Here is a 26346-nt window from a genome sequence, read left to right as displayed (position 1 = left end):
ATCACATGAGGTTAGCATCTTTGATCACATGAGGTTAGCACACATGAGGTTAGCATCTTTGATCACATGAGGTTAGCGTCTTTAATCACATGGGGTTAGCATCTTTAATCACATGAGGTTAGCATCTTTGATCACATGAGGTTAGCATCTTTGATCACATGAGGTTAGCATCTTTGATCACATGAGGTTAGCATCTTTAATCACATGAGGTTAGCATCTTTAATCACATGAGGTTAGCACACATGAGGTTAGCATCTTTAATCACATGAGGTTAGCGTCTTTAATCACATGGGGTTAGCATCTTTAATCACATGAGGTTAGCATCTTTGATCACATGAGGTTAGCATCTTTGATCACATGAGGTTAGCATCTTTAATCACATGAGGTTAGCATCTTTAATCACATGAGGTTAGCATCTTTGATCACATGAGGTTAGCGTCTTTAATCACATGAGGTTAGCATCTTTAATCACATGAGGTTAGCGTCTTTAATCACATGAGGTTAGCGTCTTTAATCACATGAGGTTAGCGTCTTTGATCACATGGTTAGCACACATGAGGTTAGCGTCTTTGATCACATGAGGTTAGCATCTTTAATCACACGAGGTTAGCATCTTTGATCACATGGGGTTAGCATCTTTAATCACATGAGGAGTTTAGATCTACACGTTTGTCTTGCACATATGTAACATGTAAAATGTGGCGTGTTCTGGGCGGGGCCTCTGGCGTTTGCGTCACTGCTGGAAACCGTCGCATAAATAAAGTTCCAGTGTGTGATTGGGCCCGGGGTCACATATCATAATGCTCTAATGAGAAACTTTCCTCTCCGCCCTGCGTCCGCTCCTCTCACACACTTTGCATTTGACTGGCCCGTCACCGCGAGCTCGACACCTGTCAGCCGTGATGGATGAGAGAGAGAGCGGTGTCACGGTGCGAGCGCGTACAGAGCGCCGCCGTGTACAGAGCGCCGCCGTGTACACCTGAAGGCTGTGAAGGCCAAACTGTTTATCACTCCCTCTCCTCTCGCCTCGTCTCGCCCTCTGAACTGGATACAGAGCGAGCGCCCTCTGGAGGGAGGGGCTTAGGCCGTGAGCCTCTCATCGGGCTTTAGCGTCCTTTCATCGCCTCGGCTGCTCGCTTGACTGACGTCTCCAAATGAATTTGCTGCATCAGTGTCTGACTTTGGAGGACAGGCGTCGCGGCGGCTCTTTCGACTCTGCTGACACTGTTTGAATACATTATGGGCGAGCTGCTTGTAAATTCCTCTCTGTGCCGTTGTGTTTCATTCACACCTCCGACGCTCACAATGGCGTATTCGCACGCTCGCGGTGTCAATATTTGTGCCACTTCCACCTGTGTATTCGCCGCCACCGCCGCGTCACTTTGTTTGCAACAACATTCAAATTACATAGCGGGGAATAGCACTTTTATGTGTACGTGTATAATTGGGCTTTAATTGCGGGCTGCGTGACGCGCCGTCATCCGCCGCAGCCCAAAGACGGATAATAATGGAGGCGCCGTCCTCACTTTGTCACAGAGACGCTGAGGCCGCCCCGAGCCTCCGAACACCACAAAATGTGTCTGGAATCAGTGATGGGACTGGAGCTGCTTCAAACACCACAACACAAACAGGACAACAAAACACAAACAGGACAACAAAACACAAACACGACAACAAAACACAAACACGACAACAAAACACAAACACGACAACAAAACACAAACACGACAACAAAACACAAACACGACAACAAAACACAAACACGACAACAAAACACAACAACAAAACACAAACACGACAACAAAACACAAACACGACAACAAAACACAAACACGACAACAAAACACAAACACGACAACAAAACACAAACACGACAACAAAACACAAACACGACAACAAAACACAAACACGACAACAAAACACAAACACGACAACAAAACACAAACACGACAACAAAACACAAACACGACAACAAAACACAAACACGACAACAAAACACAAACACGACAACAAAACACAAACACGACAACAAAACACAAACACGACAACAAAACACGACAACAAAACACAAACACGACAACAAAACACAAACACGACAACTAAACACAAACACGACAACAAAACACAAACACGACAACAAAACACAAACACGACAACAAAACACAAACAATCACAAATAATTATCATAAAATCAACATTAAAGGAGAAAAGAGCAGAAGAAAAACCTGATTAAACCTAAACAGCACCTCCCCTTTACTCTCCTGTCCCCCCCATGTCCCCCTGTCCCTCCTGTCCCCCCCATGTCCCCATCCCTCCTGTCCCCCTGTCCCTCCTGTCTCCCCGTCCCACCTGTCCCTCCTGTCCCCCCATGTCCCCCGTCCCTCCTGTTCCTCCTGTCCCCCGTCTCTCCTGTCCTCCTGTCCCCCCTGTCCTCCTGTCCCTGCACTCGTCCCTCCTGTCCCCCTGTCCCCCCTGTCCCCCTGTCCCTGCACCTGTCCCCCTGTCCCTCCTGTCCCCCTGTCCCTGCACCTGTCCCCCTGTCCCTCCTGTCCCCCTGTCCCTGCACTCGTCCCTGTCTTAACGGGGAGCAGGTCTGATGAGGTGAAATGGGGGAAAATGATCTTGTGAGATTAAAAAAAAAGTGTTTACATTTGTCTTGACAAAATAAAAGGTTAAGTGCGTGAGTTTTGTTTTGAAAAGCTGCAGTTCAAAAGTTCAAAAAAGCAATTCTACGATGAGAGTAAAATATAAAACAACATTTATCAAAAATACTGTGGATAAAAATGTGACTGAAATAAGTCTCTTCATACGACACGAAGGAGGAGTAACAGGAGGAGTAACAGGACGGAGGAGGTCACAGAGGAGGTCTCGGGTCAGGACTTGTGTTTTTACATTTGGCTTGGACAAAACAAAGGGTTAAATTAAAGGATCATTTTCTGGAGAGTTTTGTTTCAACTTCAACAATAAGAGACAGTAGCGTCGAAGTGTGACAAGGGCTGAATCGTGGTTGAATCGTTGCTGAATCGTGGCTGAATCGTGGTTGAATCGTGGTTGAATCGTGGCTGAATCGTGGCTGAATCGTGGTTGAATCGTGGTTGAATCGTGGCTGAATCGTGGCTGAATCGTGGCTGAATCGTGGCTGAATCGTGACTGAATCGTGGCTGAATCGTGGCTGAATCGTGGCTGAATCGTGGCTGAATCGTGGCTGAATCGTGGCTGAATCGTGGCTGAATCGTGGTTGAATCGTGGTTGAATCGTGGCTGAATCGTGGCTGAATCGTGGTTGAATCGTGGTTGAATCGTGGCTGAATCGTGGCTGAATCGTGGCTGAATCGTGGCTGAATCGTGGCTGAATCGTGGCTGAATCGTGGCTGAATCGTGGCTGAATCGTGGCTGAATCGTGGTTGAATCGTGGCTGAATCGTGGCTGAATCGTGGCTGAATCGTGGTTGAATCGTGGCTGAATCGTGGCTGAATCGTGGCTGAATCGTGGCTGAATCGTGGCTGAATCGTGGTTGAATCGTGGCTGAATCGTGGCTGAATCGTGGCTGAATCGTGGCTGAATCGTGGCTGAATCGTGGTTGAATCGTGGTTGAATCGTGGCTGAATCGTGGTTGAATCGTGGCTGAATCGTGGCTGAATCGTGGCTGAATCGTGGTTGAATCGTGGCTGAATCGTGGTTGAATCGTGGTTGAATCGTGGTTGAATCGTGGCTGAATCGTGGCGGTGGCGGCCGTGGCGTTGTGCTCGGTTTGTCAGATGCTGTGAGTTGACGGATGGAGTGAACAGAGGGAGGGGAAACCGCCCGGGGCCTGACGCGGTCGACCGTCGCAGAGGCGCCGCACCTGTCAATCAGAGACACGTGTCTTCGCCGCCGACGCCGTGGCCCGTGGCTCTGATGAGACTCATCACATTTAAATGTGCTCTGTTTATTTAATATTTGATCATCTTCATCTGAGCGTTTTTCTGTTTTGGGTGAATTTTACAGTTATATTTTACTCCAAACATTTTATTTTCTTTTTCGTATCAATTAACATCTGTTGCTTTTGTAGATTTCATATTTTGAGCAGGAGCCGCTCTGTCATGAATCAGTTTGCTGCTGTAAGAATCGGAGCTAATCTCTTTTGCTCATAATATTCCGGCGTCACTCGTGTTTGTTTTATGATTATTGTGAGACGAGGCGTCACGATTTGGAGATTATTCAAAATGATTGACACTGCGCCGGAAAACTGGAGCGCTTCAGTTTATTCACACTGAATGTGACATTAAAACTTCAATGACTTATTTTCACTTTTGAAATGGTCACAATTAGAGATGCTCCAGATTTTTCTGTTACGATACTGGTTTCGATATTAGAACTGTAATGATCTGCAGATATCGGCCGATACCAGAGACTGAAAATAGTTTTTCGTTTCAACAAAAATAAGACCAAACTGATCCGTGTATCTGTGACTTCTCTCAAGTAACGACAGAACTTTGTGGGAATAAAAGTTCAAACATTCTGGGCCGATTATGACGAGTGAAAGTCTCTACATCAGTTTAACGATATCGACTGGACCGATACTGGAGCCGATATCTGATCCAGTAAACGTTTCATTCTTTTGTTTTTTCTGATGATGTCGTGTCCTGAACAGTGGAGGAAGGTGAAGTACAAGTAGTAAAGTACTGTACTTAAGTACAATATTTAGGTATCTTACTGAAGTACATGTTACAGTGTGTACTTTTTACTTTTACACAGTACACTTGAGAGCAGTATCTGTACTTTCTACTCTACTACAACTGGACTGAAAAGTACTTTTCATATGATTTGAAGGGTTATTTTTTAAAAGTTTTTTGTTGAAGCTGCTTGAGCAAAACAAAAATAAACACAAAATTCATACAAAAGTAAGAAATAGATTTGATCTGCACCTGCTGAACAAAATATGTCTCATTTTTAATCAATATCTACATTTACACTTAAATGAACTACACTTGTGTGAAATACTTTTACTTGTTTCTCTAAAAGTACTTCAACACTTTTACTTCAGTAGATGTTTTCATGTGATACTTTTACTTGAGTTTAAGTTACAGAAATAATGAGCTCAGTCGTATAAATCCATGATCCATCTCAGAACGTTGTGTTTGTGAGTCTCTCCTTGTCGTCGGGTTTGACTTTGTCTCTTTGGACGCACAAATCTCCAGTCTCACACTTCCAGTCCAGTATTGACCTTTCGTTGCTCCTCGGCGGCTCTAAAAATGTCTCTCACATAATCTAACTCCAGGAAAAGAAAAATGCTCCGTGTGTGATATCGATTCTATCGTAGAGTTTAAAATAGCACGGGGCAAATATGCCACTGTGCTAATGCCACGTTAGCAGAGCCGTGGGAGGAGCGGCGTGTGCGGGGCCGGCGGCGTGTGCGGGGCCGGCGGCGTGTGCGGGGCCGGCGGCGTGTCCGGGGCCGGCGGCGTGTCCGGGGCCGGCCCCGAGTAATGGATGGGACGTCTGTGGGAGTGGGAGGAGGAACACGTCCCACTGTGGACGGGTGTAATAGATGAGAGTAGAACACGAAACAAGACCAGCACCGGACTGTGGGAGCACACAAACACACAAACACACAAACACACACAGACACACACAGACACACACACAGACACACCCCCACAGACACACAAACACACACAGACACACCCCCACAGACACACAAACACACAAACACACACAAACACACACAAACACACACAAACACACAAACACACACAAACGCACACAAACACACACACAGACACACCCCCACAGACACACAAACACACAAACACACACAGACACACAAACACATAAACACACACAAACACACACAGACACACAAACACAAACACACACAAGCACATAAACACACAAACACACACAGACACACACACAGACACACACAAGCACACCCCCCCCACACACACACAGAGACACACACACCCCGACACACACACACACACACACACGACACTCGGCCTGGATAATTCAAACCAACATTTTGTTTTTGTTTTTTTGTTTGTTAAATCATCAGTGACACAGACACTGACATGCCTCCAGTGTGAAAGTCCTGCTTCTGCTATGACAGAGTCTGATGTAACAAACACAGGAAATAAACAAATAAACAAACACAGGAAAAAAACAAACACAGGAAATAAACAAATAAACAAACACAGGAAATAAACAAATAAACAAACTCATGGGGAGCCTGATGAAATGTTGTTTTGGCTTTTGTCGTGGAAGTGCTATTGTTTCGCCTGGAATGTTCCAAAGTATGACTTTAAACGTATCTATTTTTCCACGTCGTCATTTTGGTCCAAATGAAAAAAACGCTCTGCTCTAGTGCGACGTGCCTCTGTCCATAGGGGGCGCTACAGCAGGCGGCGCTTTAGTGTGACGACGTTTACGGCGACGTCAGCTCCACTGGACACTGCAGTTTATGAACTTGAAATGAGCTGAGTGTTTGTTTTCTGAAGTGTTTTTAGATGAATAATTTGATTTAAAATGTGTAAATTATAACAGAGATGAGAACCATAGAGACTCAAGCTCAATAGGGCTGATTTAAACGTTTCATTTTCTCATTAAAACATTTTCCAAATCCTTTAAACTGTTTCTCGTGGTGATTTATATTTATTTGGGAGTAAACACTGTCAGGTTCGCACACGTCACCTCTGAGTTTGGAGATGTTTATTTTTCTGCAGCAAAAACATTTTCTTCAGTTTTTACAAACCTGTCTGAAAATTTCAAAATATCTCTCTCGGCTTCTGGACTTTTCTTAAACAAACTTGGGAACGTGTAAAAATGTAATGATGTAATAACACACAGATGCAATAATGTTTAGACACTGTGAGTGTCAGTGGAGTGTGTGTCTGCGTCTGGCACACACACATACACACACACCCCCACACACCCCGAGCACACACACACACACACACACACACACGGCTCCTCGTCCGTCTGGCTCCAGGTTCCATTTGAACGCAGCGTTGTCTGGATGTGATTCCCTTTGATTTGGCGGTGAAATAACTGAATGTAAAGCCGCGGTCCGGGTCTGGCGCTCTCGTCTTTGGGTCTAATGCAGCAGCAGGACAAACGGGTCTATATTCTGTCTATGTTCTGTCTGCTCCACCCGCCGCTCCACCCGCCGCTCCCTCACACCGAGCCGTACGTGAGCTCTACTTTATGAGCGCCGCTTAGTGAAGAATGTGTGGCGTGATACGGCGAGCTGTTATCAGGCCTCTCCACGGTAACGAGCCCCCGGACGTCACATTATCTGTTTAAGATAAAGATATTAATAACACGGAGCTTTACTCCACCATGGGCTCACGAGCGGGAGGGCATCTGAATCAATCCTGACAGGGTCTGCTCTCTGAATGGGACACAGGGGGCAGGAGGAGGCAGGAGACAGGGCAGGAGACGAGGCAGGAGGAGCAGCAGGAGGGTAAGAGGAGGGTAAGAGGAGGACAGGAAACAGGGCAGGAGGAGGTAGGAGACGAGGCAGGAGGAGGGTAGGAGAAGGAAAGAGGAGGGCAGGAAGAGGGCAGAAGGAGGACAGGAGGAGGGCAGGAATAGGGCAGGAGACGGTGCAGGAGATGGGGCAGGAGGAGGTAGGAGGAGGACAGGAGGAGGAAAGAGGAGGGCAGGAAGATGGCAGAAGGAGGACAGGGGGAGGACAGGAGGAGGGCAGGAATGGGGCAGGAGACGTGGCAGAAATGGTGCAGGAGGCGAGGTGAGGGGGGCAGGAAGAAGACAGGAGACGAGCAGGAGATAGGACAGGAGTGGGGCAGGAGACAGGGCAGGAGACGGGGCAGGAGGCGAGGTGAGCAGGGCAGGAGGAGCAGGAGGAGCAGGAGGCTGCAGTGGGACAGCGCTGAGGGTTGACGGGTAAAAAGGGTACAGTGTTTTTTACAGAGAACAATGGGAGAACCATCTGCCAGCCGCTCGCTCACATGTGGGACGGATCCTAAGGAGGTCAGAGGTCAGGGGTCACAGCTGCCCCGGTCTGCAGGGAGGTCAGCACGCTGCTCCACAGCGCCAAAAATACCTGCACGACCAAAAGTCCAGGAAAAAGTAGAGTTAAAGGGACATGATGTGTCCCCTGCAGCTTCATCAGACTTTAGTCGTGATATAAGAGTCAAACTTCAGCCGATTCATACAAGATGGAGGAAATGTGTTTGTCCTGCACCTGCCCCCTGTCTCCGCCCCCTGTCTCCGCCCTCTGTCTCCGCCCCTCATCCCCGCCCATCTCTCCGCCCCCTGCTCTGTTCTTGTGATTATTAAAAAAATCTAAATCAAACCCCAGCACATGTAGAGTCCAAATGGTGATATAAACATTTAAATAAAACAATCACAGTGACATGTGACTGTGGAGGCGGAGCTTCAGGGCCCAACAGGAAGTGAATCTGTGAAAGGTGAGAGGGACAGAGGGACAGAGAGACAGAGGGACAGAGGGACAGAGAGACACTGAGACACAGGCAGGACATGTTTCTAAAATTCTTCTTCTCTTCTTCTGTGCAGTGTCTCTACGGCTGCTACGTCCACTCCTCCATCATCCCCACCTTCCACCGCCGGTGCTACTGGCTCCTCCAGGTAAGGACTCCTCTCCTTCGCCTCCTTCTTAGGATCTCCCTCTCTTCTCCTTCTCTCTGTCTGTCTCTCTCCTCTCTCCCTGAGCAGTTCACATTTATCCAGAGTGTTTTCCTTTGACGGGCAGCAGACACCTCTCCCTCACTGCCTCCTCCTCTTTCTCTCTCTTCTCTCTCTTCTCTCTCTCTCTCTTCTCTCTCTTTCTTTCCTCTGCTTCCATTTGGCTTATCGTCCTGTGTCATTTACTTTCCTGATGGTGGTGCTCGTGTCGGGGCGTCCAGCTCAGAGCGATCTGAGGCTAAAAGGCCTGATGTCTCCTCTGTCTGCAGCCGCTGTGATGGGCCGTAAAAACATGATGGAGTGTGAGGAGTGTGCAGGAGTGTGCAGGAGTGTGCAGGAGTGTGCAGGAGTGTGCAGGAGTGTGCAGGAGTGTGCAGGAGTGTGCAGGAGTGTGTGAGGAGTGTGCGGGAGTGTGCAGGAGTGTGCAGGAGTGTTCTGTGTGCAGGAGTGTGTGAGGAGTGTGAGGAGTGTGAGGAGTGTGCGGGAGTGTTCTGTGTGCAGGATTGTGCTTACAGCAGTCGTCATGGTTACGGCCCTGGTGCCTGTAAATATTCCCGCTTGTTCATCTTGTTCATCTTATCTTCTGTGCTAGATGCTAAATGTGCTGGTGTTGTGTTGTTGTGCGTCTAAACTTACACTGGGCTTTATAAACACACAGGTGAACTACACCTGACAACAGTTTGGACACGCCCCCTTTTATTTTTTCTACTTTTTACATTTTATAAACACACAGGAGACATGACACACACGAAGCACGACGTGTGGAAGTGTTTGGTGAAGAAAAAAACACTTCTGTTCTCTGACTCCTGGACGAGAGGCGTGTCCAGGTGTGTGACCGGTTGTGTGTCCAGGTGTGTGACCAGTTGTGTGTCCAGGTGTGTGACCAGTTGTGTGTCCAGGTGTGTGACCGGTTGTGTGTCCAGGTGTGTGACCAGTTGTGTGTCCAGGTGTGTGACCAGTTGTGTGTCCAGGTGTGTGACCGGTCGTGTGTCCAGGTGTGTGACCCCTTGTCTTTTATTCTTCTCCTGTTTTCCGTCTGGAGTCTGAGCTGCAGAGTCTCACTGAAGTGACTCGATCAGTGTAAATGTAAACACAAGTCATTCTGTGGAGCGTTATGTCTGCTGTGGAGGGGGCGGGGCTTCAGTGAGAGTACGACCTGTACGAGTCGGGTGTGTGGAGGGGGCGGGGCTTCAGTGAGAGTACGACCTGTACGAGTCAGGTCTGTGGAGGGGCGGGGCTTCAGTGAGTCGGGTCTGTGGAGTTTGTGATGTTTGTTCCTCACTTTCAGACACAGATTAAATAAAAGCGTCTCTGCGGCGGTGCGTTTAAGGCCTGTCTGAAACAAAGACAGGAAACATTTAGACTTTTCTCAAGAATTTAAAATGTTTGATCCAGAAAAAAATTTAAGAGTTTTCCTGGAAATTATTGAATCAAAATGAGTTGATTTGTTGTTTTGTTTCATTCTCACATGTTTAACACAAACCCTCCAGATTTAGGCTGAGTTCTTCTCTCAAACTGAAAAAAACACTCTGTTCCACCTTGTGATGTCATCATGTGGTGATACAGGAAGTGCTCCACTGTGTTTTTAAACTCCACACACCTTCATTTATAGAATCATTTGGATCATTTCAGTCCTGGAGTTGTCTCTTATCTCGACTGAACTGAAGGTAAAAGGAGGAGTTCACTTGAAAACTACCACTTGATGACATCACAAGGTGGAACGGAGCGTTTTGAGCTTTGGAGATGTAAAAAAATCTTCACGAAAACTTCAATTTAATAAAGCCCAGTTCATTATGTGGTGATTCCATGAACCTTTCACAAAGAATCGTTCTCATCCATATGTTGGTCAGTTCCTCCTCGTCTCCTCCTCGTCTCCTCCTCATCCTCCTCCTCGTCTCCTCCTCGCCTCCTCCTCATCTTCTCCTCGTCCTCCTCATCTCCTCCTCGTCTCCTCCTCGTCTCCTCCTCGTCTTGTTGTTGCTCCCCTCAGATCACATGACTGATCTAATCGCTGAGATTTCCAGGACACACTCGTTCTCTCAGATTTCCTCCGTCTCCGCTGCGTCGGCGTCTTTTATTCTGAATCTCCCTCAGATTTACTCCTCACTTCAGTCACTTTATGTGGCCCCATACAAACTGTGAGCACAAGGAGAAGGAGGTGACAAATCTCCCCCCGAGGAGTCCAAACTCAAACCTCCTGTGCTCCTCTCTCCTCCTCTCTCCTCCTCTCTCCTCCTCTCTCCTCCTCTCTGTGTGGGCTGTGGTCATATGAGATTCGGAGGGAGTATTCTGTCAACAGCAGAGCAGGAGGAGACCAGGGCTCCCATAGCAGATCCCGGAGCGGCTCCCGGAGCGGCTCCCGGAGCGGCTCCCGGTGCGGCTCCCGGAGCGGATCCCCCACAACTTCCAGACTCCCAGGAACGAATGAAACACACACTCACATAGACAAAACTTTTTCAAAAGTTCAGCCCCAAGGAAAAATAAAAATACTGGAGGGAATGAAAGACGGATGGATGGAGAGAGTGATAGATAGAGAGTGAGGGATGGATGGAGAGAGAGGGATTTTTAGATTTGAGGAACATAAAAAGTGAGAGGAGAAAAGGACAGTGAGTTTGTGAAGGTGGTTTAAGAGAGGAAGGGGAGGGGCAGAGCAGAGGGGGAGGGGCCTGAGAGGAAGGGGAGGGGCCAGAGCACAGGGGGAGGGGCCTGAGAGGAAGGGGAGGGGGCAGAGCAGAGGGGGAGGGGCCAGAGCAGAGGGGGAGGGGGCTGAGAGGAGGGGGAGGGGCCTGAGGGAGCGTGCCTCTGGGTCCTGCTCTTATCCCGTCTGATTGAGCCAAAGCTCCAGTGATGAGACTGAGGGACCAGGATCTGGAGAAGAGGAGGAGGAGGAGGATGGGGGGGGCACTCCTCTTTTTCAGACTCTATCTCTCCCTCTCTCTATCTAACACTACCTCTCTCTCTCTCTCTCTCTCTCTCTCTCTCTCTTTCTCTCCGTGTGACATTATTTCTCTTTCTGTCTCAGGCCGTTTGCACAGTTGGCCCAGACTAAAGACGATAAAGAGAGAAGTGTGGATCATCTATAATGAGTCCACGTAAGAACCGGCTCTTTGGGCAGAACCGGCTCTTTGTTTTCTCTTTATATGAGTTTTTAAACATGAACAGTCTGATGTTTATGAAAGAACGAAACAAAGTCATCCACATGAACGAAACAGTCGACAAAACTGAGCCAAAACTGAGCCAAAATGGAGCCAAAATGAACGTTTGACTCAGGATCAATATCAGAATTAGAACCACGAGAGAAAACGCAACAAGCTTCAATTATTTTTCTTAGTTTTTTATTATTTTGTCAGATTCTCGTTGAGTCAAAATGAGGCCCGACTTTTCCCTGATCAATAAAATGGAGTTTGTAAAGACACATGTGCTCAGGCCCATGTGTGAAACGTCACAGTGTGAAACGTCACAGTGTGAAACGTCACAGTGTGAAACGTCACAGTGTGAAACGGCATATGTGCTGTTAGTGTGTGAAACGGGCTCCCACATTCTCGTGAACACTGCTGCCTCTTGTGGTCAGTCACAGTTTTGTTTTTGTTTAGATCATGAGTCACTTATTCGTTTCTTGATGTAAAAACTTTGAGTCTTGAAGGTTAAAAGTATAAAAATGTATTTACCAAAGTTCTGATCTGGAAGAATCTCGTTTGGGTGAAGCTGTTATTGTCTGAACCAAACACATCAGCCTGGATCAGTCTGGGTCAGTCTGGATGAATCTGGGTCAGTCTGGATCAGTCTGGATGAATCTGGGTCAGTCTACACTAGTCTGGACCAGTCTGGACCAGTCTGGACCAGTCTGGACCAGTCTGGGTCAGTCTGGACCAGTCTGGGTCAGTCTGGATCAGTCTGGGTCAGTCTGGATCAGTTTGGACCAGTCTGGGTCAGTTTGGACCAGTCTGGGTCAGTTTGGACCAGTCTGGGTCAGTTTGGACCAGTCTGGACCAGTCTGGGTCAGTCTGAGTCAGTCTGGATGAGTCTGGGTCAGTCTGGATCAGTCTGGATGAGTCTGGGTCAGTCTGGATGAGTCTGGGTCAGTCTGGATCAGTCTGGGTCAGTCTGGATGAGTCTGGGTCAGTCTGGATGAATCTGGATGAGTCTGGGTCAGTCTGGGTCAGTTTGGATCAGTCTGGATGAGTCTGGACCGGCTCGGGTCAGTCTGGATCAGTCTGGGTTAGTCTGAGTCAGTCTGGATCTGTCTGGATGAATCTGGGTCAGTCTACACTAGTCTGAACCAGTCTGGATCAGTCTGGGTCAGTCTAGGTCAGTCTGGATCAGTCTGGGTCAGTCTGGGTCAGTCTGGATGAGTCTGGGTCAGTCTGGATGAGTCTGGGTGAGTCTGGACCAGTCTGGAGCGTGTCATTGACGCGGCGCTCGCGCTCTGTCCTGCAGTTCCTGATTGATTCCGGCGCTCCGTGTCCTCTCCTTTTGTTTAGTGCTAATCGAATGTAATTCCCGGCGCGCTCCTCTCCATCACATCAGACGGCGGCGTTTGCGGCGGTCCGGCCGGCGCTCGGAGGTGGGGGTAATTATGATATTAATACGAGAGGGGGTCTGAAGCGAAACTTCATTTGTCCCGCTGTCGGCCGCTAACTCCGAGAGGGGTCGATAGCCCCACTCCGCTTCGGCGCTACTTAAAAGGGGCGGGGCCCGGCGAGATAATGAAATGACTGCTAAGGCGGGAGGGGATGCTGACGAGCGCGTTTCTTCAAAGCTATCACTTCTCTCCTCTTCTTCACTCGAGCTCAGACGCTCCTGTCTGCCCTGAATAAATTATGAATATGGCGCTCGCCGCTCTTAGATTTTTCTTATTACGTTAGTCCTTGAGATCGTAATGACTTTGGGAGCGTTTGAATTAGGGTTACGGGGGAGAATGAGTCGTCAGTGTTGTCGGCGCGATGGCCGCGATCAGACACATTTCCAATCATTTTAATTTACGAGTTGTTAATTGAACGGGCAGAGTGATAAGTGTGAGATTAAAGTGGACCTGAGAGTAACACGGGACGAGGAGCTGTCCGAGGTGCTGAAGTGTGAGACTGTGAGAGTGTGTGTGTGTGTGTGTGTGAGTGTGTGTGGGCCTGCTCCTCTCTCCTCTCTCCTCCTCTCTTCCTCCTCCTCTCCTCTTCTTCTCTCTCGTCTCAGACTCTTGTGGCTCAGATCATGAGACTAAATTGAAGTAAAGAATAATTTAAATGTTTTGTGAAAAATTAAGGCGACAATTAAACTTTGACATTTTGTTTAATGTGCGACTCAAGTGACTCGACTCAAGAGACTCGGGCGACTCGTGCAACAATAATAATAATAATAATAATAATAATAATAATAATAATAAATAAATAAACAAACCTGTGAGAAATACTTTTACTTTTTCCTCTTTAAGGACATTTTTCAACATGTACTTTAATACTTTTATTTCAGTCACTTTTTCCATGTACTTGTACTTTTATTTTTTTATTTTTTATTTTTGCTGCAGTATCTGTACTTTTACTTATGTAACAGGCCTGAGTGCTTCTTTGAGCTGATTCTGAAGTGTGAATTATGACATATTATTACACAAATAAATAAAATACTGCTGCTGCTACAACGACTACAACTACTATGAGTACTATTATGAGTACTCCCACTGTCACTACTGCAGTAATTCTACTGCACAAAAATAAAACTCCTCCTGATGTTTAGTTGTTTTTATATTGAAGTCATAAACACAGATTCATTTACATATTTTTTTAATTAAAATATAAAACTAATGATTTTGCACTTTTCTTTAAAAACATGGATATTTCTTCTCGACTGAACTGGACCCGAGACGACGCTCGAGCTCGATACGACTCGGCGGGAGATTACACGGTGTTGCTTTAATTCGTTCCTGTTGCCGTGGTGATGTATTGGAAACCACCCAGAGCCTTTTGCTGCTTCTGCGCTCACCTGTTATAACAAACCTACGACCGTACGGATCAATAGCACCGGTCAATCCTGTCAGCGTCTTTCACCGACCAAACATATGTACTCATCCACAGGCAGCCCCCCGCGCCTCCTCCCGCGCCTCCTCTCTGCTCCTCTACACTCCTCTAATTGAAAAGGAAAAGTTGAGGAGGACTTGTGTAAAGCACCGATCCGTCAAACAGGTCGACGGCGTTGGCAGAATCCAGCGTCTCCAGCGCAAACCCGGAGCGAGCGTGGCCCCGGGCGAAAGACAGACAGATGGATCCTCACATCTCCCTCCGTCCTCTTTTCACTCGGTTTAACTCCCCGAGAGAGGAGAGAGGAGGGAGGAGAGAGGAGAGAGGAGAGAGCAGAGAGGAGACAGGAGAGAGGAGACAGGAGGCAGGAGAGAGGAGACAGGAGACAGGAGAGAGGAGACAGGAGGCAGGAGACAGGAGAGAGGAGAGAGGAGACGGGAGAGAGGAGACAAGAGAGAGGAGACAGGAGAGAGGAGGGAGGAGAGAGGAGACAGGAGAGAGGAGAGAGGAGACAGGAGAGAGGAGACAGGAGAGAGGAGACAGGAGAGAGGAGAGAGGAGGGAGGAGACAGGAGAGAGGAGCGAGGAGAGAGGAGCGAGGAGAGAGGAGACAGGAGAGAGGAGACAGGAGAGAGGAGGCAGGAGAGAGGAGACAGGAGAGAGGAGAGAAGAGAGAGGAGACAGGAGTGAGGAGAGAGGAGACAGGTGCTCAGGTGGAGGTGCTCGGGTGGAGGCGCTCGGGTGGAGGTTATCGGGTGGAGGTGCTCGGGTGGAGGCGCTCGGGTGGAGGCGCTCGGTGGAGGCGCTGATGGAGCAGACCTGTCAGATTCACATCCACATCACAAACTCTGGTCCAGACAAAACACAAGAAACGAACATGAATATTTGACCAGGATGAAAGTTGAATGAGTGTGAACCTCTGGTCTGTGAAGAGAGAGACAGAGCGGGTGGAGCGGGTGGAGCGGGTGGAGGGGGTGGAGGGGGGGGAGGGGGGGGCGAGAGGAGGGAGAGGAGCGGGGAGAGGAGCGGGTGGAGGGGGTGGAAGGAGAGGAGGGAGTGGAGCGAGATGGGGGAGTGGAGGGAGTGGAGCGAGAGGAGCGGGTGGAGAGAGAGGAGAAGCTGGAGATGCCTCCGCCCGTCTACAGCCGCGGGGCAAATGGAGACGCTAGGACCTAAACTGCCTTTAGCGACGCGGCTGTTCAGAGTCAGAGCTGAGATTAAACTGCAACTTTAAGATCAGACACTGTGTGATGTCACAACAGGCCGACGCCCACCAGGGCCGACGCCCACCGGGGCCGACGCCCACCAGGGCCGACGCCCACCAGGGCCCCGCCGCCGTTTTGCCTTTAAACAGGCAACACACATTCAGACCATCCTCATGACTCACCACACTGAGTTTTTAAGTGTTTTATATATTTACCTTCACGGTGAAGCTAATGACTAGCATGCTAACGCCCTGCTTCTAGGACGATAAAAGTCATATATACAAATATATATATATATATATATATATATATATATATATATATATATATATATATATATATATATATATTATATATATATATATATATATATATATTATAATCAGACACACGGGCCTTTTGTCTTTACTGTTTTATTTGTGTAACTTTGATTCTTGCGCCGCTTCTAAAACTGAGATCTGAAACGACAAACTGAAACTGAATCAGACGACAGTTTAATGTCATTGCGAGACGGGTCCAAACCTCTGACAGAGGCCGAGTTTACAGCTGTGACTGAACCGGCCATAGTTATTTTTTTTTAACAGCCGTGGAATGTAACGAAGTAAAAGTAGTAAAGTACTGCACTTGAGTATGACTTTCAGTATCTGTACTTTACTTTACATTTTACAGTGTGTACTTTTTACTGTTACTTGAGTACATTTTAGAGCAGTATCTGTACTTCCTACTCCACTACATTTTTTAACTGAAATGAAAAGTAAAAGTATTTGTATTCTTGTGTGAGTTTATTTTTAACAAAACAAAAATATACAAATAAAAACAAAATTCAGCTCAAAACTTTATCAAAATCACCACATTTGAAACTTTATAAGACTCAAAATCTGTGAGAAATACTTTTACTTTTTACTCTTTAAGTACATTTTTTAAACAGGTACTTAAATCCTTTTACTTCAGTCGCTTTCTCCGTGTGATACTTTTACTTTGACTTGAGTATTTTGGCTGCAGTATTTGTACTTTTGTGGAGAATAATGAGAGGAAACATAACTGTAGTTTTCCTGTGACCTCCGCTCCAGCTGAAGGTGACTGTAGAGCCTCATTAGCGCCCCCTGGAGGTCTGATCTTTTGCCTGAGGTGGAGGGAAAGTGTGTAACGCGTCTCCTCCACTTTTCACTCCTCACCTTTCCTCTCACTCTCTCATCCTCTTCATCCTCTTCCTCCTCTTCCTCCCGGCAGACATATTGGTTCCTCGTGCGGGCGACCTTTCCTCCGGGCCCGTCGCCGATCCCGCCAGCTCGGCCAATTATCACAAATCCCCGGCTGCATTTGTCTTTGCCATTTTGAGCGTGCGGCTGAAGCGAGCGTGACCGGAGGCGGCGCCCAGAATAGCTCCGAAAACGCTTCCACAACAGGTAGATTCAGCGCTTAAATAATTCAGTTACGCGGAAAGGTTAAGACGCCGCGATCGCCAAGATGGAGTCGCGCGGAGCTTTTGTCAGAGGCGACTCCAGATGTTTACGTTTTGCGATCGATATCTTCACGATTCCTTTTTTAAGACGAGCGCGTTTACATTCACGCGACACGATCTCGTTTTGACGTCGCCTCCGTTTTGAGCCGTTTTGCGTTCGCCGTCGTGCCGATCCGCCGTTGTCAGCGTGAGGCGGGCGCTAGCTTGGCGGCGGTTGTGGTGCGAGCGTCTCCCAGCCTCCCAGAGATCACCGGTCACATGTAATGGGCAGAACGGTCCGATTTGTCGCCGCCTGATTACTCCTCTGAGCCCCAATTAGACGACGAGCCGCCCGACATCCAGACGTGATCACGGGGACGACACGGAGCGGAGGATGAGACGGAGAACGACAGGAAAGGAGGGAAAAGACGGAGAGACGAGGGTTACTGACTTTTAGAGACGGACGGGGAATGCTAATGAGCTAAAGGCCGGGCGCTAACGTGTAAAGCGGCGGTTCGTTAGCGCGGCCCATGATTCTACTTCCTGAACAAACAGAAAAAAACATTTTATGAACGAGTCGAGGAGCAGAACTCAATCTCAATAATAACAAAAGACTTTATGCTCCAAAACAATTCACACAATAATAATAAAAAAGACACTTTATACAGAACAAAACAAACACGTCTGAACACAAACGCCGCGCGCTGATATACGGCCCCATCACGGAGACGTACGCTCGCTGTCACAGCACAACGACGCCGAGTAAAACGTGTTTATAAAATGTGTTTATAAGAAACGGCAACGACTCTGTTTGTGCAAATAATCCGACGTCTCACGGTCGTCTCGAAAGACTCGGAATCGGTTTGAACGCCGAGGAAAACCGGACAGAGCCGCGGAAAGACTTTAAATAATGTGGAGAGGAACTTTTATGATCAACTGTTTTGTTTGTTTGAATGTTTAAATGGACGTGTGCAGAGTTTGGGCTGGTTCTGTTTGTGTTGTTGTGCGTTTTAAAGATTGTGGTCTCTCTTTGGATTCTCCCTGTCACATTTTTTCAGTGTTAAATTAGTTTCTAATCAGTGGTCAATCAGTATTTGGGAATTGATTTTGTATTTTTACTCTAATATTCCTCTGAGACTTGTTTGAGTTCACTCCAAATTGTCTAATTCAGGCTTAAATGTTTGAATCTGTGGCGTTTATTCTTCAAAAACCATGAGCTACAGACACAAAAACAGTCACTTTGTAAGTTTACTGCCCCCTGGTGGTTGTAGTTTGCGTTAATCGTGTGAGATGAGCTAATGTCGTTCTAATCTCTGCTCTCGCCGGAGACGCTGAGCTGAATAGACTCGGTCGGGGGTAATCATGTTTATCTATTTATCTTTAAATTAAAACGAGCGCGACACAGAGCGGAGCTGCGGTGACGGGCGGAGGTTTGGACGAGGAGCTGCAGCGGGTGGAGCTGCAGCGGGTGGAGCTGCAGCGGGTGGAGCTGCAGCGGGTGGAGCTGCGCAGATGAGTCTGAAACACGGGGTCTCACATCAGGACAAGGTCAAACAGCGTCTTTGTCCTCGCACAAATGTTGTTTACGCACAAAAGCTTTTAATTACTCCTCAAAACACCTGTTATGTTTCATTATTCATATTTAAACTTGGAGCGGTGGTGGAGCGGTGGTGGAGCGGTGGTGCTTCAGGTGGAGCTGAGCCTCATTTCATTATCTTAAAATAAAAAAAAAACAGAACAGAATTTCAAACTGTTCAAAGTTATTCTCACTTTCAGAACACTGTCCTCTCGTCCTGATTATCATCTGCACTTTTCACATCTCACAGTGAAGCTAACAGTGACTAGCACGCTAATGGCGCACTTCTAAAATACACAGACCAAGAACAGACATTTTATCTTTAAAGGCGAGTTATAAAAATAAGAATTAAACAGAGAACAGCAGAATCTATTAACAGGATTTATACATTTCTGCAAGATTCTGTTAAAACATAAGAGAGAAAACTGGACAGGAAGTAGTGACGCTAACAGGAAGTAGTGACGCTAACAGGAAGTGGTGACACTAACAGGAAGTGGTGACACTAACAGGAAGTAGTGATGCTAACAGGAAGTTGTGACCAAGAACAGACATTTTATCTTTAAGTCAAATTCTAATAAAAATAATAAAATGTGGAACAACAGGCTGAATATCAGTACATCACGCTAACGCTAATGCTAATGCTAACGTAACACATTTATATTTATTCAGCTCCATGAAGCACAGACAGAACTGAACACGTGTCTGGTTTGTTAACGTAAGATATTAACAGTTAATCTGATAAATAAAGCAGAAAAAACAACAAGTTTACTCTGGATCTCACTCCAAATCAATAAATCCATTGAATTCTTCGTCCTCGGTGTCGATTCTGAACAAATCCACCCACTCCAGAGGAAGACGTGAAATTATATATAAGAATAATTTCACTTATAAGTCGCGTCTGAGTAAAAGTCTCCAACAAACTATGAACAAAAGTGACACTTATAGTCTGGAAAATAAACCCTCTGTGCTCCAGTTTAGAAAGAAAAGAGACTTTATCTGTAAGTGCAGAAAATATATTTATATTTATTATATAAAGTCTGACAAAAGTAAAGACGTGTTTAATATAGAACGAGGCCAAATGTAAACTGTGTATTTTAATGTATTTTTTGCCTATTTTTTTGTATTTTTTTGTGGGTTTTTTTTGTGTATTTTTTGTCTGGTTTTGTGTGTCTTAATGTACTTTAGTGTATTTCTGTGTACTTTAGTGTGTATTTTAGAGTACTTTAGTGCATTTTTGTGATTCTTAATGCATTTGTGCGTCTGTGTGTAGTTTGTGCGTCTGTGTGTAGTGTGTGCGTCTGTGTGTAGTTTGTGCGTCTGTGTGTAGTTTGTGCGTCTGTGTGTAGTTTGTGCGTCTGTGTGTAGTTTGTGCGTCTGTGTGTTGCAGAGTGAATCTAAAACGTGCTCCTGTTTTCTTGAATCGTGAGGACAAGGTCACACACTTTGTCCTCACACAAATGTTGTTTACGCCCCAAACATTTTAATTGTGCGTCACACACCTGTGTCTTATCGGGTTTGCTCTTGGTGCTGACCTACACGCCTCTCGCTCTGTTTTTTCTCCCCTCTGTTCCCGAGTCTCTCCGGGAGCCGCGGGTTTTTGAGAGAAAAACTTGAGCTTTTTTTGTGTGTTTTTGTGGGAGGCGCGCTCCTCGTTTCTCACAGTAGGGGGCAGTGTGAAAGGAACTACAAGGAGACGCTTCAGACTTCCTCTTTTGATCTGAGTGTGTGTCGTATCCAACATTCTGTCACCGCCGCGCCTCCCTGACTCCCCCGCCGCAATCTGTGTGAGGAGGAGGAGAGGGAGGAGGAGAAGAGAGGAGGAGGAGGAGGAGAGGAGGAGAAGAGAGGAGGAGGAGAAGGAGGAGGAGAGGGAAGAGGAGAAGGAGGAGAAGAGAGGAGGAGGAGAAGAGAGGAGGAGGAGGAGGAGAGGGAGAAGAGGGAGGAAGGGAAGAGAAGGAGGAAGAGGAGAGCAGGAGGAGGAGAAGGAGAGGAGAAGGAGGGTGAGGAGGAGGAGGAGAAGGAGGAGAAGAGAGGGAGTAGGAGAGGGAGGAGGAGAGGAAGAGGAGAAGGGAAGGAGGAGATAGGAGGAGAGGAGGAGGAAGGGGAGGAGAGGGAAGAGGAGAGGTGGAAGAGGAAGGGGAGAGGAGGGGAGGAGGAGAAGAGAGGAGGAGGAGAGGGAGGAGGAGAGGAAGAGGAGAAGGGAAGGATGCGATGGGAGGAAGAGGAGAGGAGCAGGGGAGGAGGAGTGGGAGGAGAGGGAAGAGGAGAGGTGGAAGGGGAGAGGAGGGGAGGAGGAGAAGAGAGGAGGAGGAGAGGGAGTAGGAGAGGGAGGAGGAGAGGAAGAGGAGAAGGGAAGGACGAGATAGGAGGAGTGGGAGAAGAGGAGAGGAGGAGAAGAGGGAGGAGGAGGCATAAGAAGCAGATGAAGGATTATTTGAAAACTGCACAAATAAACAGAGATGGTCTTTTCTATTTGCTGGGGCTTTAAAGCACATTATGTAACTTTTCTTGTGGGGGGGGGGTCTGTCTCCTGTGATGCTGTTTGGTCTGAAATGTCCCGCAGTGGAGCATTAAACTTCACTGTATGGATTTATTCAGTTACAGTGTTTGTGTTGGACAAAAACCCTTGAAAAACATGTTTTATTTTTGTGGACGATGGCCTTAGATTTGACCTTTGACCCAGACCATTAGCCCCGCCCACATCTCAGTGAGATGTGGGCGGGGCTATCGACCGGCCTCCTGGAAATGTGTTTATTCATCTGTGATTATACTTCACCAAGCAACAAGAACTTTTAACAACATTCAGCCACAGAAATGAGACAAAGAGACAAAAGAGGAGCAGACCACGTGAGGAGGAGGCGCAGGGAGGAGGAGGAGGGAGGAGGAGGTACAGGAGGAGTAGAGTCAGCTGCAGCATTAGAGGAGCCGAGGCTGATGTCATTTTGTGGAGATGAGTGGGAGCAAACGAGCAGCACAAATCACCTGACGTTAACGAGCGACCTCATAAATTACTGCGGCGATGGCGATGGCGATGGCGGCTCCGGCGCAGCGCTAATCTGAGGCGCGTTAAACCTCCACAGTATTTACTGCACCAGCTAATGTGCACGGAGCTAGCAAACATGCTAACGAGTACAGCGAGTTAAAGGGACGTAGTGTTAAAGGGGAGGGGCCAAAACGACCTGCTGCTGCGGCGACGAATCAAATCTGTGGATACTTTTACACATTTACAAAAGCGACGCCACAAACGTCTTTAATTAAAAATCACAAAAACTTTTCACTTTTGTAAAAATTCTGTAAACAAAATGTATTTATCTGTTTAAATCCTGAGTTTGTCACGTTCAGAAAAACACAAAACATATCGGTGTTGAATATCGGTGCCGATATCAGATGATACGATATGATACCGATTCTTTGATACCGATACTGGAACTGATACATCACGAATTTAGTCAAAGTGGAGAAGAGAGACTCAATCTGAACATGGGACACATAGACCTGAGGAGGAGGAGTCACAGGGAGGAGGAGGAGTCAGAGAGAGAGGAGGAGTCACAGAGAGGAGGAGTCACAGAGAGAAAAGGAGGAGTCACAGAGAGAAAAGGAGGAGTCACAGAGAGAAAAGGAGGAGTCACAGAGAGGAGGAGGAGTCACAGAGAGGAGGAGGAGTCACAGAGAGGAGGAGGAGTCACAGAGAGGAGGAGGAGTCACAGAGAGGAGGAGGAGTCACAGAGAGGAGGAGGAGTCACAGAGAGGAGGAGGAGTCACAGAGAGGAGGAGGAGTCAGAGAGGAGGAGGAGTCACAGAGAGGAGGAGGAGTCACAGAGAGGAGGAGGAGTCACAGAGAGGAGGAGGAGTCACAGAGAGAAGGAGGAGTCACAGAGAGGAGGAGTCAGAGAGAAGGAGGAGTCACAGGGAGAAGGAGTCAGAGAGAAGGAGGAGTCACAGAGAAGGAGTCAGAGAGAAGGAGGAGTCAGAGAGAAGGAGGAGTCACAGAGAGAAGGAGGAGTCACAGAGAGGAGGAGTCACAGAGAGAAGGAGGAGTCACAGAGAGAAGGAGGAGTCACAGAGAGAAGGAGGAGTCACAGAGAGAAGGAGGAGTCACAGGGAGAAGGAGTCAGAGAGAAGGAGGAGTCACAGAGAGAAGGAGGAGTCACAGGGAGAGGAGGAGTCACAGAGAGGAGGAGTCAGAGAGAGGAGGAGTCACAGAGAGAAGGAGGAGTCACAGAGAGGAGGAGTCACAGAGAGGAGGAGGAGTCACAGAGAGAAGGAGGAGTCACAGAGAGAAGGAGGAGTCACAGAGAGAAGGAGGAGTCACAGAGAGAAGGAGGAGTCACAGAGAGAAGGAGGAGTCACAGAGAGAAGGAGGAGTCACAGAGAGAAGGAGGAGTCACAGGGAGAAGGAGTCAGAGAGAAGGAGGAGTCACAGAGAGAAGGAGGAGTCACAGAGAGAAGGAGGAGTCACAGAGAGAAGGAGGAGTCACAGAGAGAAGGAGGAGTCACAGGGAGAGGAGGAGTCACAGAGAGGAGGAGTCACAGAGAGAAGGAGGAGTCACAGAGAGGAGTCAGAGAGCAGGAGGAGTCACAGAGAGGAGGAGTCAGAGAGAGAGGAGGAATCAGAGAGCAGGAGGAGTCACAGAGAGGAGGACTCACAGAGAGGAGTCAGAGAGCAGGAGGAGTCACAGAGAGGAGGAGTCAGAGAGAGAGGAGGAATCAGAGAGCAGGAGGAGTCACAGAGAGGAGGACTCACAGAGAGGAGTCAGAGAGCAGGAGGAGTCAGAGAGCAGGAGGAGTCACAGAGAGGAGGAGTCACAGAGAGGAGGAGTCAGAGAGAGAGGAGGAATCAGAGAGAGAAGGAGGAGTCAGAGAGCAGGAGGAGTCACAGAGAGGAGGAGTCACAGAGAGAAGGAGGACTCACAGAGAGGAGTCAGAGAGCAGGAGGAGTCACAGAGAGGAGTCAGAGAGCAGTGGTTTGTTTTCAGTGTTTTTTTCATAGTTTTTCTTTCCTGTGGTTTTTCATTGTGTTTTTCTCCGTGTTTAGTTTGACCTCCGCTTTGTCCCTCCTCTTTTCCCTCCTCTTCCTCCCTCACACTCAGAGGATTTTGCTCCTTCCTGCTCCTCCTCTCGTGTTTATTGTTACAGACCAGAGTAAATCATCACATTATTAAACTGATGATTTGGGACGAAATGGGACTTTTTTTTTTTTTTGCCTTGTGGGGACCAGAGCTAAAATTTAAAATCGTTTGAAGAAATACAGACAGGAGGAGACAGGAGGAGACAGGAGGAGACAGGAGGAGACAGGAGGAGACAGGAGGAGGCAGGAGGAGACAGGAGGAGACACACAGCTACAGGAGGAGTCAGGAGGAGACACACAGCTGCAGGAGGAGACAGGAGGAGACACACAGCTGCAGGAGGAGACAGGAGGAGACAGGAGGAGACACACAGCTACAGGAGGAGACAGGAGGAGACACACAGCTGCAGGAGGAGACAGGAGGAGACACACAGCTGCAGGAGGAGGATATTCGTGTCTCCTGATGTTTGACCCAGTGTGAAAGTGACTGTGCTTGAGTCTCTATGGTTCTCATCTCTTTTATAATTTACACATTTAAAATCACAATATTCATCTAAAAACACAAAGAAAACAAACAAGTCAAACTGTGGTGTCCAGTGGAGCTGACGTCTCCGTAAACATCGTCACACTAAAGCGCCTCATGCTGTAGCGCCCCCTATGGACACACGTCTCACTAGAGCAGCACGTTTTTATTTATTTGGACCAAAATGACGACGCGACGCAGCAGAATCTACGAGTATCAACGATTAAGAAAATAAAACTGGAGAAGGAAGAGCGGACGTCACAGTGGGCGTGGCACAGTGGGCGTGGCACAGGGGGCGTGTCACAGGGGGCGTGGCACAGTGGGCGTGTCACAGGGGGCGTGGCACAGGGGGAGTGTCACAGGGGGCGTGGCACAGGGGGCGTGGCACAGGGGGCGTGGCACATGGGGTGTGGCACAGGGGGCGTGGCACAGGGGGCGTGGCACAGGGGGCGTGGCACAGGGGGCGTGGCACAGGGGGCGTGTACCTGTGGAGGTTAAACGTGCTCCTCCTCATCTCTCCTCACACTCATCCTTACCCCATCTGTCCCTTTCACTTCCTCCCTCTCACCCTGCTCCTCCTCTTCCTCCTTTTACTCCTCTTCACCCTTTTTCTTGCCCCTCCCTCCCCTTGCTCCTCTTAACCCCTCCTCTTTTCATCTCTTTCCCCTCATCTTCCTCCCCTTCAGCCCTTATCTTACCCCTCCTCTCCCTCTCTTTCCTCTTTCCCCACCGTGACCCCTCCTCTTCCTCCTCATGCTCCTCTTCAGCCCTTATCTTACCCCTCCTCTTCCTCCTTGTGCTCCTCTTCACCCCACCTCTTACCCCTCCTCTCCCTCTCTTTCCCCACTGTGGCCCCTCCTCTTCCGCCTCTTCAGCCCTTATCTTCCTCCTCCTCTTGCTGCTCTTCACTCTTTGTCTCCCCCCTCCTCTCCCTCTCTCTTTCCCCACTGTGACCCCTCCTCTCCCCCCTCCTCCTCCTCACCTGCTCCTCTTCATCACTCCTCTGTGTCTATGTGTGGTTTTACTCCTCAGACCTCTGCCAAGGCCCCTAACGTCATCCGCAGCCTGGCAGGTGACAAATAGTTTTTTAATTGCTTGCACCAGGAAAATCATTAGTCTCTTCCCTTTTCCGTGGTGGGACCGGGCGGGACGTGAGCGCAATAATAAGAGTCCCACTCCCACCTCGCGCTCGCTATTTTTAGACCAGACCCTGTCCCGTGCCTGAGAGGCTAAGGGCCCACGTGTGAGCGGCCCACATACGAGCGGCCCACATACGAGCGGCCCATGTGTCTGTGAAATGTAAATATAAATAAATGTTTTTTTAAATTGTGCTTTTGTGTTTTGACGATCTCTTTGGACAATAATCCGCTCAGATGTTTTCCTTTTTCCTGGAATGTTACACAAAATGGCATTACGCTGATCTATCTCCACGGACACAAGTGGAAGTAGATCATGTTACGGGTCAGCTCTGTGGAGATGTGAGCTCATTCACAGTAAAAATGCACATTTCTCAAACTGACCAGGCCACGAACGTCTTTAATGAAATAAACATGAGGCAGATTTCAACACCAGTGGACCAAAAGTTCCACAGTGCTGCTTTAATGTGTCTGTTATTGAGATGGTTCTTTCTGTTGCCATGGCGACCTCTGAGCGTAAAGGCCCAGTGCAGGAGCTAAATGTTCCAGTGGTGCTTTTCCGGCTCATGAGTGAAGAGAAAGAGAGAATTTATCATCCGGTTTTTCCATTCACTTTATTTATATGTGTGTGTTTGTGTGTGTGTGTGTTTGTGTGTGTGTTTGTGTGTGTGTTTGTGTATATGTGTGTGTGTACGTCGGGACGTCTGGCGAGCCTCCACCTCGGCCCTTTGTGCTCCAGTGCATTACC

General features: G+C 48.0%; 1 protein-coding gene across 2 annotated transcripts in view; it reads left to right on the top strand.

Moving 5' to 3' along the window:
- The window catches only part of camta1a (calmodulin binding transcription activator 1a), a 413228-nt gene that overhangs the window by 323567 nt on the left and 63315 nt on the right, over positions 1–26346 (top strand). For both annotated transcript variants that reach the window (XM_033969195.2, XM_033969200.2), the window contains exon 6: positions 8520–8591. In XM_033969195.2, the coding sequence (XP_033825086.1) occupies positions 8520–8591 (72 nt within the window). The remainder of the gene's footprint in view (positions 1–8519; positions 8592–26346) is intronic.

Source organism: Periophthalmus magnuspinnatus, chromosome 7, assembly GCF_009829125.3.
Source record: "Periophthalmus magnuspinnatus isolate fPerMag1 chromosome 7, fPerMag1.2.pri, whole genome shotgun sequence".
NCBI classification, from domain to species: domain Eukaryota; kingdom Metazoa; phylum Chordata; class Actinopteri; order Gobiiformes; family Gobiidae; genus Periophthalmus; species Periophthalmus magnuspinnatus.
The sequence above is the reverse complement of the archived record's forward strand: the minus strand, read 5'-3'. Positions and strand labels throughout refer to the sequence as shown.